At 41.0% G+C, this 13156-nt stretch overlaps 1 protein-coding gene across 4 annotated transcripts in view; it reads right to left on the bottom strand.

The window, feature by feature from the left end:
- RNF130 (ring finger protein 130) overlaps positions 1-4453 on the bottom strand; it is a 39601-nt gene extending 35148 nt beyond the window's left edge. For all 4 annotated transcript variants that reach the window (XM_014053220.2, XM_014053219.2, XM_087709471.1 and 1 more), the window contains exon 1: positions 3832-4453. In XM_014053220.2, the coding sequence (XP_013908695.2) occupies positions 3832-4090 (259 nt within the window). In that variant the 5' untranslated portion in view covers positions 4091-4453. The remainder of the gene's footprint in view (positions 1-3831) is intronic.
- Between the last annotated feature and the right edge of the window lie 8703 nt (positions 4454-13156).

Genomic DNA, 13156 nt, shown 5'->3' with positions numbered 1-13156 from the left:
TGTCTTTATAATTTTATGATTGATTCTCCATCACTTTATGTTGCTTCTGCTTTAAGATGAGAAATCTGCTGGATCATTTCAGTGATTTATCTAGCATTCTAGATATCAGTGACCAACTAATTTTAATTTAATAAGTTCATATAAAAAGAAAGATGGAAGCCTTTTTCACTTTGCTCCTTAGGAGTTGGTAGTTAAGATATGTCATTGTGATTCAGAAAAAGTAAACTGCCAAGACTCCTGCAACCTTCATTCTAAACCTCTATGAAATAATCCTGTTCCCTTTTAAGTCCTCAATTGACAATGCAATCAAACATTTACCTTTGTAAAGAATTTAAGATTTGTCTGTCCCTACATTTAAATAGATGACATCAATTCTAAGATTGAGGGGGACAAAAGTAATATTTATCATATTTTTCATACCATGTATGACTTAATATGACTCATTAGAGATTTATATAAGGACAATATTGGTAGCTTTATGTTCACTTCCCTACCCATTAATTCAAAGCATGAGATTTGTCTTTTTAAAATACCAACTATACAGAGTTAACATTTTCACTAAATTTCCCATTGTGATTCTATGATCAGTCCTGATCAGACATTACCAGCACAATTCCCATTAACGTATATGGAACCTCTAGGGTTTCTGTGCCAATGTGCATCATTTGGCATGCGCTTATATTAAATTGCATTTGCCATTTTTAAACCCATTCACTTTAAGCCTTTATGGAATTATCAGAGGCTTGGACAAAGAACAAAAACAAAGCAGAAATAATTGAGGAACTCACAAACGAAACATTAATTTATCACATGAAGCCAACAAGCCATAGTTTCAAATTACAGTTTACTGCCCTAGAATAAATTCTCATTTATTCACAGGCCCCATTAGCACATTATCCGGCCAAAATCCCAAGCTACTTTATGGTATATTATGATATTAAACAACTAAGGATGCTATCCATTCTACAGTAGAAAATATACCAGCAGCAAAACAGTCCATTTGTTCTTCCTCAGTCCAGAGCCTTCCCATGCCCTCCCCACACAACTCTTTTCTGAGACTTGAAAGACTTTAGCACACAGAACATAGAACCACAGGGCTGGAAGGGATCTCAGAGGTCTTCTATCCAATCCACTGCTCAAGGCAAGGGACCCTATACCATTCCGGTCAAATGGTTGTCCATTCTATTAATTTTTTAAAACCTTCAGTAATGGAGCACCCACAACTCTTGAGAGAAAAGCTATTTCTTTGATTAACTGTTCTCATTGTCAGAAAATTTCTCCTTACTTCAAGGTTGGATCTCTCTTTAACAAATGCCCACCCATTTATTTTTTGTCCTGCTCTCTGGTGCTTTGAAGAATAGGTCAATCCTCACTTTTCTGAGGCAGCCCCTCTAGTACTGGAAGACAGTATCATCCCCTTCCCCCAAACCTTTCTTTGATAGGCTAGACCTTCTCTCAATCGTTAATCACACAATTTAGCCTCCAGACCCTTTGCTGCTCTTTCCTGGGGTCTGGGACTCTCTCTAGGATCTCAGACATCTGTACAAGACAGAAGCTGGCTGCTTTCTAAAAGGGAATGTTTGCTTATGTGCAATGTCACAAGAGAGTGTAAAGACTTTGCCATCATGACCTACTTCAGAAGAGACTGCACTGAAGCATAATTCCAGTTCTCTTTTCTGTTAAACTGGACTGGAGAAAGACTACTGACTTTGTCACCACTCCATTAATTGAAAATTCTCCCTTCCTCCTCCTTTCCCCCCAGATTTGATGCCTTTGGTAATTATATTCCAAATGGTCTAGATTTACCATATCATAGAAATCTTCTGAAAATCATGGCAAATAAAATTTAAGAATATGCAACAGCATTCCTTTGCACCATGCTTTACCATTTCAAAATATTCTCTAGCCATTTCATTGTTTAGACACATGAAAACTTTACTTTTAATTCTTTGCAATTAACAGAAAAAGTATTATTGTGTACAGCTTTTTTATGAAGCAATAATTGATTTACACGATGTGATATTTTAAGACACTTTTAATACTGAATCCAAAAGTGCCCCAAATGCGTATTTCCAGCCAATTTAAAATGCAAAAAATAATATACCTAATATTGAAAAAAAAAACAGAAGACTCAAAAGAATAGGTGCTACATATATCAAATGCGTATGCATTTATGTTTGTGTGTAAATAAAATCACCAGGCTAAAAGGTAAGCCAGTTTGGTCTAGTGGTTGTGGCACCTGCCTAGAAAATACAAGTCCATAGCCAGTGAAAAACAGTGACCTTGGTATTCTCTTTCAGCCAACATATAGTATAACTTCATGGCACTTTCTAATCCTTCAAGGAAAAAAAATTACCAATACATGCAAATACTTACAAGGATTCCACAATACATTTTTACATTGGTCTCTCACATTTTCCTTCAACTCATACAGAAAGAATAAACAGCTTTTAAATAAATATGTCAACTTATACTTTTTTCTTGTGTATGAGGATTCTTAAGCATTTTTACAAGCAAGCTAAATAAACTTCCAGGATAATTGAAAGTGCAGTAATTTAATCATTACTATTTCCAGAGGCAGTCAAGAAATATATGGATGTGCTGAATATTATACAAAGTGTGTTAGTGAAAACAGCATAATTATTTTTACATATGTGATTTATATTCCACTGTTCTTTTCAAACAAGTTATCCCAATTTCTTACCTTCAAAATGGCAATATGAGTTTGAAATTCTAAATACAGTGGATATTTTATTTAGATCAACTATAAAAGGTTATATGCACACCACTCATCCCTACATACTTTTTAATGCTATATTCTCCAAACTCATGACATTCAGCAGAAACTTTTTTCAACAGCAAATACGATTCTACGGTTTTATTTTTTTAAAAGAAGTTTACCTAAAAATGCTCTTCAATGACCTTGAATACTCACTAAAATTCATTCCATACTTTCTAAGAAAACAAATCAAGATTCTTCTAAGAAGCAGTTTAATAGGAAGCTATTACTTATTCCTCTGGTTGATAACATCAATAAAATACACAATTGTAAGCCTTCATTATTTATTTATTGACTTTTATCCCACACTTTATTACTTTATAAGTAACTCAAGGCAGAAAACATACCTAATACTCCTCCCTCCTCCTATTTTCTCCACAGTAACAATGTGAGGTAGGTTGGACTAAGTGAGTGACTGGTCCAAAATCACCCAACCAGCTTTCATGCTTAAGATGCGACTAGAACTCACTGCCTCCAGATTTCTAGGCCAGCACCTTAACCATTACACCAAACTGGCTCTCAAGAATCATGATTTTCATGATTCATGCTTTTATGATAACAACACAACTATGGTATAGGGTTTCCTGCCTATACCAGGGGGTTGGACTAGAAGACCTCCAAGGTCCATTCCAACTCTTTCTATTCTATTCCTATTCCAGGTCTAGGTCTATTCTATTCTTATGATACACTATCCCATGTATTTATTAAGCACATTTATATGGCCACTGAATTCACACACAGGTGATTCTGCTGGCTTAGAGCATTAAACACCACAACATATAAACTATAAATGTGGTTTTATATGCACATTTCTATTAATTTTATACATCATATACACCTAGAAGTCATACAAATTTACCTTAGTTACCTTCAAAATACTTCAGCTTCATTATAATAGATTACTTAACTAAGGATATGTAAAAATGCATCCTGAACTCTTGGATTCTGAAATGAAGAGACTTGAGCACATACTTTTAATCAAAATCAACCGCTCCAAACTGCAGCACATAGTAACATAGCACATAGAAGGAAAAGCTACAAAAAAGACTTACCTCCATTGATTGGCAAAGGTGCCAGAAGTAGGCCTTTGACACCTATTTTGGGAGAAGTTTGCCCATAGCGTGCACGTTCAAGCGTTATTGAAGCAGATGTTGAACGATCAGGATTCAACACAGTGACATTTATGAGAGCTGTATAATATATTAGATTGGAATTATCTGCACTAGCTTGGAGTGGGTAACAGTTAAACAGGACCAAAATGGGCACAGAGGATAAGTAGCTCCAGTAAGGCAAAATCCAATTCAGAATCATTTTCAGCTTTTAAAAAATCGCTATTTTACTGTTAAAAATTCTTCTAGATGAGATGCTCGCCTTTATTAGGGGCACCTAGTCATATCAATCTGCTCCACAATCAAATGAAGTCAAAAAGTAACCTCGTATACCTCTCCATCAAGTCACCCCACTTCAATACCGTCGCAAACTTAAAATGGTGGAAGAGAGAAAAAAATTGCCACGGTTAAAAAAAAAAAAAGGGAAACAAATCACATCCAATAAACTCGGAGCTGTTGTAATCTAAGCGATACAGTTTAGGTTAGGCTATGGAGCCAGTTTATTCACGGGCAGAGAGGAGAAATATTCGTATCCCCGCCGTTTGGAGCGAAGGCCAGTCTTTCCCTTTGGCTCCCCTTCCGGCCTGCCTTAGTGCCTCTCTTGGGGCTTCCCCCAGAATCACAGTCCCTTCAAGCCGGGGGCCAAGAAGCGCAGCCGATGGCAACAGCTCCTCGGACAGAGCTTTGTTTTTTTTTCCTGGGAAAGGCGAAAGACGAAGGCGTTGGGAGAGGGAAGCAGGAGAAGAACACGGAGGGGAAGGCGAAAGGGCCACTAGGATTTAGCGACGCCGTTCTGCTCCAAGCCCCTGGTCGTCGTGGCGGCCGCCGCCACCTCCTCCAGGCTGCTGGGGGTTGCTGCAATTAGCGCGCGGGAGGCCGTTGAACGTCGCTCTCTCGATCGCCCCGGAGGCTTAGCAGCCGGCGGTCAATCTCAGGCTTCTGCCTGGCTCCCGAGGCGGAGCCCTTCCACGCACGTAGCCTACACAGAGCTTTCCCAAAGGCAGGCGAGCGTCCGCAACGGAGGAAGGAGCGGGAGCTCCATGAACCCTCAGCCCACCGCTCCGGACTCTGCCCTTTGTTCGTCCCGGGCGCTACAGGCAGGTTATTAGCGCAGGCGGTGCCACCCACCCACCCACCAAAACAACCGTCGGCCTCTCCTTTCCCTCTCAAACCGACGGCGCTCCTCCGCTCGCCACACACTTTCTTAGGGCCGAACCGCCAGCCGCCGACTGTTCGGTTGGGGTGTCGCGCCCGGTGCGCAGGCGCACTGCACCAACCCGACTCTTCACCTCCCCCTTTGATGAGGAAGTGGGATTCAAGTCACGCCCCCTTCCTTTCCCCACCACCCCGAAGGGGAGCGAGGCGGGGGAGGGAGAGACCCCGAAAGGGCCAGGGGGAGGAGGAAGAGTTGGGAGATGCTGCGCGCGAGCTCCTGTAGAACTCGAAGTAGCGTAGCCTACCGATGTAAGACAGGTTATTACTTTTAGTGGTCCCCGTGATGTTGGTGATAACTGCAGCGGATGGAGGATGAGTCCAAGTATTTATGGAAGTATAAATTACCCTTCCCTTTTTCTGTCTATCCCTCCCTCCCTCCCTCCCTCTGTCTCTGTCTCTGTCTCTGTCTGTCCTCCCCCCCTCACCGCAGGTAATTCTCTGGCTGAAGTGCAGGTGGTCCTCGACAATTACACAATTGAGACCAAAATCTATGTTGTTAAGTGAGACATTTGTTAAGTGAGTTTCCCCCCATTTTACCACCTTTCTTGCCTCGGTTTTTAAGTGAATCTCTGCAGTTGATAAGTTACTAAGTTTCCTTGGAGATTCTCAGCCTTCTGGGTCCCAAAGGTGGTTTTTCAAGAGGCAACTGGACTTTGTTTTTTCTTTGAAGACTTTCACTTCTCATTCAAGAACCTTCTTCAGCTCTAGGAATCTGAGAATCAGAGATGAAGAACCTTCTTGGATGAGAAGCGAAACGTCTTCAAAGAAAAACCAAAAAGTCCAGTTGCCTCTTGAAAAAGCGCATTTGTTCATCAGGAAATCCCCAAAAATGATCTCACGACTCCGTGACACTGCAACCATCATAAATATGACTCAGTTGCCAAGCATCTGAATTTTGATCATATGATTATGGGGATGCTGCAAAAAGTGTAACTCTGAAAAATGGTCATAAGTCATTTTTTTCAGTGCTGTTGTAACTTTGAATTGTCACTAAATGAACTGTTGAAGTTGAGGACTACCTGTAATTCCTTGCCTTAGATGAATCCTTGATCAAACTCGCACAATGCAGTTTTAAACCAAGCAGACAGCAGCAATAACTTATAAGGATTTTTAGGTATCACAACTTATCCCTTGTGATTAATGACCATTTCAATAAACTATGGTAGAGAAGATTATTCTTTAAGTATGTATTTTTTGATTCTGAATGAGGTGAGGGCTGTCATGGTAGCAAATACTGCTTTAACCCTAGATGTTAATGCCTTTTTTAGCTCTTACATTTTTAGTTTCCTGAGAAAGGCAGAATAACTGCTGGGAGGAATGGGGGAAGCAGTAAATGTATAATATTTTATACATCATGTAGCTCATTGAGCAAATCATGGCTGTTTCTTACATATATTATATTGTAGTGTTGATATGTATTCATACTGTATGTACGGATGACACGAAGTACTGTATACCTGTTTTCAGTGTTCTTTGAAGAACATAAATATTTCCTGAGTCCTAGTGGCAAGTCGAAGGCTCCAACATTATAAGCAATGATTAATCTTCAGTAGCTTCCTTAAATCTTCCTTTCAGAGAGCTGTTGCAATTGTGATACACTTTATTGCCAGTGTGAGGCAGCTAAATGAAAATCATATTGTATTGATTTAATTTTCCCTTAATGAAAACCACATTTCTCTTCCTTGTGAAGCTTTACAGTGTGACATTTCATAGTAGATATTGACCCTGCACAGCCCACTAAAAATAAGCAGTTTGTGGCTGCGTAAATTCTCAGAAATGATGTTCATGCAGAACACTGTAGAGATATCAGTATAATTCAGGAGCCATTTCTGAGCCAGTAGCCAAACATTCTGCTTTCACAGCATATCCTTCTCCTCACAACCTGGGACATACTGGGTGACAACCCAATAATTCCACTTTCTAAGCATTTTTTGAAACTTGTCATAATTCCTTTCTCTAAAAAAGGGGCAGCAAAATGACATATGTTGCCAAGGAATGTAACTGTTTCACCATAACTAGATTGTAGACAGTTGCTTCATTTTATGGGCACTTTGATGCTTTTTAAGACAAATGTGGAATGCTAGGCGAATATTTGCTGCCTTGAGTTGACTAAATATATTAAAAAGGCAAGTTAAAAATACAAATAATAATTGATCATGGCTATTCAAGTCTACCTGTATTTCTGGATTCTTTTTCTGTGGGAATCTCAAGTTTGCATTTTTATATGAAAATTAAAACAGATTTGTTAATTTACGAATAAACTTCTCCTCTTACATGAATCTCCCCTGACCAATATTGATTTGCTTGGGAGGGCATCTCCCAGTGAGCCATAGTGCCTGAACTATACAACATTTTCCACCAGTTTTAAATAAGCCACATAGCCCAATGCACAAATCCAGTAATTTTCACACTCATTTCAGAAGAAGCAAGCTTAAAGACACCTCTTCCTTGCTGCTATACTGGACAGAATATCATTAAAATTGAAATTAAAAAGCAGGGCAGAAGGTCATTGAAAGGATGCAGTCTAATTTTTGTTCATAACCAAATGTTTTAATTTTATTTAAGTACATTAGAACTATTTATTACACTATTATTTTCAGGGTGCATTCTTTTTAGGATGTGTAGGAAACTCTTTTTGTTTCAAAGACCAGATTGGCTCTGGATTAATGTGCTAGTAGGCACATAACATCACTGGGTGGTGTAGCCTTTGATGTTCTTGTTTAGACAACAACATAGATATTCACATGGTCTCCTAAAAACACCCACTCACCAACTTCTATGGAAGTGATTTTAAAACTTAATTAAAGAAAGAGAATTGGGGTTGTCTTGATTCACTCCACTATATACCAATCATAGTTTTAAGTACCTTCATTGACATCAATATATGGTATTTTGAAGCAAGATGCAAATGCTTTAAGAGATATTGCAGTGTTAAAGAAGAGACAATTAGTTCTTCTAAGAGCTTTTCTCTTCTCCAATCTCTGGGGAATGACTGGGCCAAAGGCCTTGAGAGATGTTCTCCCCCAGCAAAGGAGATGCAGATAGTATGACTGAGCAGATCCAAATTCTTGAATTTTCTCTACTCAGTAGAAGCAATTGCCTTGAAAATGTGTAATCAAGCTTTAAATCCCCTTCACTGTCATCACATGGAGTATATTTTTAAATTTTTTATAGAGTTGGAGAAAAGCTCTTGTCTTTGAAATGTTTATTATTCCCAGACCTGTAAAGGGAAATCCTTGCAATGAATCACGTGGGATGAATGGAGATCTCCATAGTCTTAAATTTCCATGCCGGCCAGAAATAATGATAGATAATCTGTCATCATGAAAAATGGACAATTTAAAGCAATTGAAATATTTATGGATTTATGAAAAATAATTTTCCTTTTAGCATGCCAACATCTTTCACTGCTTTTTCTGGTCCCATTCCTTGACAACTGAATTTGCTCTCAGAAGGAATGGTTATTTAGATTGTGATTGGAACTGAGAGGAATGTGTCACCTTATTTTATTATTAATTTTTGCCATATAACAAAAATTGTAAGATGCCCTAGATGTGAATGAAAGTGTATATGTATGCATAATTACTATCATAATTATGATATTTCCTTCCCAAAGAATCAAAACTTCAGATTTGTCAGCCAAGCCATCCTTTAGCAAGTTCTGATGAGCAATTACAGAATGTCAAGCTGTATTTGTACAAACTAAAGCAGTTCCTTTTGATAAACTTTGATTATTCAGAGGTAAATGCTCATATACAAAAAACCCAAAAATCTATAATTAGGTGGGGGCGCCCATGTTTAAAAACTCAGTTTACTGGGTATCTTATGTTATTTCTCAATTCAACTTCACAAATAGAAATAAATGTTATCATTTGTCATGGAACCGCCTCCAGACCCCCTCCAGATGTGAATTCAGAGAAAGAAGGTGAGTTGCAGTCTGTAGAGGAAGCACGGAGCCAAGTATTGGTCAGGAATGGTAACCAAGAAGGCTTTCAGAGAGTGACCAGGAGGCTTTCACTGTGTCTTCAAACATCAACCACAATTAAACACAGAACTCCACATTACAGTGTTGGAGCAGGCGAAGCAACACTATTATCAAAACTTAATACTTGTGAAAGGGTAGGGACCACTATCAACAAGGAGTACCATTTAGGTCACGCTATATCCAGCATTTAAGGAAAGTGACCTGAAGTTGCATTTTGTAGCTTCCAGGTAGTTTTCAAGAGCTAGCCCATCTTCAATACCTTCTTGTAATTCAACTTTGATAATGGCATTAATGATTGTGCAAGGCCTCCTGATCCAGGAATGGTCATAACTGGTGCAGAAGATAAAATTGTGCAGAATCCCTCTTGAACACAATTGCCATCTATTACAAACTGGGAGTGTGACCTATCCAGAACTAACAGTGATATATTTCTGATCTTAGATAGTCTACAAACCAAAATACACTCAGTCATGCTGAATCTTTAAAACAGTTTATTCCTGCCAGACCCCAACATCTGCCGGCCATGTGACACCACCTTCTCTATCTTCACCATGTACAGATCAAAATGTAGAACTGAGCATTATCAACATATTGATAAATCCTGATCTTTGTCAATAATTGATGTCCCTTGGTGGCTCCAGAAGCTCTCTTAACATTTTATAATAGAGGACCTTAGGAATCAACCACTCCACTACTCACTAGAACTATTCTGACAGGAATTGGCAGAACCATTCTACACAGTGTTTCTCACTCTAAAATTCCAGATCTTAGAGAAGGACACCATAACTGATGATATCAAAGGCAGCTGAGTGGCCAAGGAGGATGAAGAGGATTGCACTCCTTCTATCCTGGTCCAGTCACAAGTCATCAACATGAGGGATCAGTGTGATCTTGATACTGTATTCAGGCCTGAAACTTCTCTCAGAAAGGTGTGGGTAATCTCTTCCGTATTCTTTCTCAGCTGTTATGAAAGCTATGAAAGAGAGGTTGGTGACTAGTTGATGGTTTCTATGTGGAGTAATGCCTTCATGAATAAAGGACACACAACTGCCTCTTTTAGTGATACCATTTGCCACAGCTATAAGCCATGTTTCTTTCGCCTCCCTGGAGTTTTCACCAACCAAAAAAATGAAACGTTCTGGAGGTAGGGTCACAACCTAGAATATATGATACTTGGAGCAGTTTTTTTTTTTAAAGAATAGAGATGTACCGGTTAAGGCTGTGATGACGAACCTATGGCATGCATGCCATATCTGCCGGCACTGAGCCGTCAGCTCCAGCGCGCATGTGTTCACCAGCTAGCTGATTTTTGGCCTTCCAGAGGGCCGGGGGAGGCCATTTTTGCCCTTCCCAGGTTTTAGGAAAGCCTCCGGAGCTTGGGGAGGCTGAAAACGTAGGAGGAGGACCTCCAGAAGCTGGAAACGTATTGTTTCCAAACTTCCGGTAGGCCCGTTGGACCCGTTTTTCACTCTTCCCAGGCTCCAAAGACTTTGCTGGAGCCTAGGGAGGATGAAAACAGCCTCCTCTGGCCCCCCAGTGGAAATACCAAGTTCAGCTTGTGGGCAAGCAGTGCAGCACACATGGAAGGAGAGCATGGGGGAGGGGGTTGTGCACGCATGCACATGTGGGAGGGGTGCTTTGCATTATTGGTGCTGGCACACAATTGCGTGTGCACGCTCACATTTTTGGCACCCAGTAAGAAAAAGGTTAGCCATCACTAGGTTAAGGCATTAGGCTGGAACAAGGAGACTGTGAGTTATAGTCCTGCCTGAGATACAAAGCCAGTCTCTTCTTTCAAATTTAGGAAGGAGGAACTGGCAAGCTACTTTTGAAAAATGCTGCCAAGAAAACTTCAGGGGACAGGTGCCAGGAGTCAAAACTGGTTTGACGGAACAATTCTTTTTCTCTGTCACTGCTGCATTGATGCCAACCACCAATCAGCTGATTGGCATACAGGCAGCAGCAACCCAAGTCCATATCCACTACTAGCTGCTTCGTTATTCAGCAGCACTGCCCTTATTGCTTGTACCTGGAGCAGACTGCCCTCCTGCCGCCACTTAGTGCGTCACTGGGTGGAGTTGATGTCTTCAGGGCTAACAGTTTCAAAGCAGGGATTATCTAGGGATAATCTCATAGGATGAGTCTTTCTTCACCTCAGTTTGAGCTACACAGTTAGTGTCTAACCTTGAATGGACCTAAGCAATATGCACTGAATACCCTGCTAAACTCTTTCTGGCCATTCTGGTGTATCCTTTCACCAAAAGTTCAAGGTTACTTGAAAGAGAACTGCCAAATAGCATCTGAAAATGTAAAAAGAGTAGAGAAGTATTGACATTTCACTGCTCTTACGTCCACAGAACAGCTTGAATCTGAGCTCCTACAGTACTCGTGTGTCTTAAATTTCATTCATCGTTTTCTGTCATTGTCACGCTAGGTATTCTTTTGCAGCATCTTCCAGAACCTACCAGCAAACCAAGGAGCTCCTTTGAATCAGTAAACTAGAGTAAGCTACTGAGGTACATTCCTGTCCAAGACTGTTACTACGTCCTCATTCCAGCAAGTGTGCAAAGATTTGGCATTATTGCCTACCAAATTCTTGGAAAATTCATCAAGTAACCCAGAGCAACTACAGAGCACCTGGAAAGGTTCTTTTCAGCTCCAGGTCAGCCAGAGAATGATTTAATCCTAACAAAAATGAATGTTAATGTCTCCAAATTCAGGTCGTGCTGCCTCTATTCTGAGGGAAAAAGCAAATCTATGCTTATGAATTATTGGTGCTGGGAGTGATTTGATTTATACAGTTTAGAGGCACTCAACTCCAAAATGACCCTGGCTTACACTTAAAAAAAGGAAAAATTAAAAAAGCAGAGAAATTATAAGGATACAGAAGGCACATACTTTCTAACAACAATAAAAATAATCCTACAGCAGCTCAACCGCTACTCTGCCCCAAGGCTTGGGAGACAGCCAGGTTTTCAGTCATTTTCTGAATGTCATCAGGATAGGAGCTGTCTAAGTATCTCTGGGGAAATGCTGTTCCAGACGCAGGCACCACAACAAAGAAGCACGTTTCCTAAGTCCTGATAAAGATTAAACAATTTCATCAAAGGTACCTGAAGCACACCCACTTCTGCATGTACACACTTTTTGGAAAATCTGCAGGCTAACATCCCAACAACTAGAAGGCATATATTTTGTACTGAGAAACATTCAGAAAGTACTTTGCAATAGCAGTGAATATCTGTAGCTCGGGTGTAGTATGAGGGTGAAGGTTCGTTTTCTGAGCTTGTGGGTTGGTTTCCGAACATTTAGTTATCAGGCTATGTAACATCTTCAGCAGAGTTTAGGGGAGTGTCAGTGTCAGGGTTTGTGGGATATTGTTATTTCTAGGGGTTGGAGGATTCTGGCTGTCATTAACAACACCCCTTTTGTGTATGGTAGGGTTAGTTTTTGTGTGATGGTTGGCTGTGTAGTGTGTTGTGGTCAGTGTTGTGTGATGAGGTTCACAGCCGGTGAGGCAAGCGGGCAGGACCTCTATATTCTCCTCTCCCCACCCCCCCCAATCTAGGCAGGGTCGAAAAGTTCCCTGGGCAATCCTAAAGCCAGGCCAGATTGCTCAAGAGCCAGGAGCCCTTCTCCAGAGTTCAATTACACGCGTTTCCAAGAGCGCCATACTGTGCCGCACGGCCACCCTAGTTTCCAAGAGGACCGCTGGGGCAGGAGGTCAAATGTCGCGTCCTCCGGCATTCGTTCCAAGCTGCTCCGGAAAAAAAAACCCGCCCACCTCTTGCCTTTGAAGGAGAGGAGGAGGGGGGCACCCGCTTGTGGGGAGTAGGACAAGCTACGGGGTTCATCTTCCCGCCACATAAGGATCGGAGGGCTCGCCTCGGAGCCCGCCTCTCCGAGCGCGCACTTGCTCACTATAGCTGGGTGAGGGGGTGGTGGTGGCAGCGGGATTTAAGCCAAGCGTCTGAACACCTCCCCTGCAAGAAATGAATCATCTCCCCAAGGCAGCCTCCGGAGCAGCCTCGCACACCAGAAGCACCGAGGAGGGGTAGCAGCGGCTGG

Source organism: Thamnophis sirtalis, unplaced genomic scaffold (assembly GCF_051295495.1).
Source record: "Thamnophis sirtalis isolate CommonGarterSnake01/CBP01778 unplaced genomic scaffold, rThaSir2_p1.2 scaffold_3, whole genome shotgun sequence".
NCBI classification, from domain to species: domain Eukaryota; kingdom Metazoa; phylum Chordata; class Lepidosauria; order Squamata; family Natricidae; genus Thamnophis; species Thamnophis sirtalis.
The sequence above is the reverse complement of the archived record's forward strand: the minus strand, read 5'-3'. Positions and strand labels throughout refer to the sequence as shown.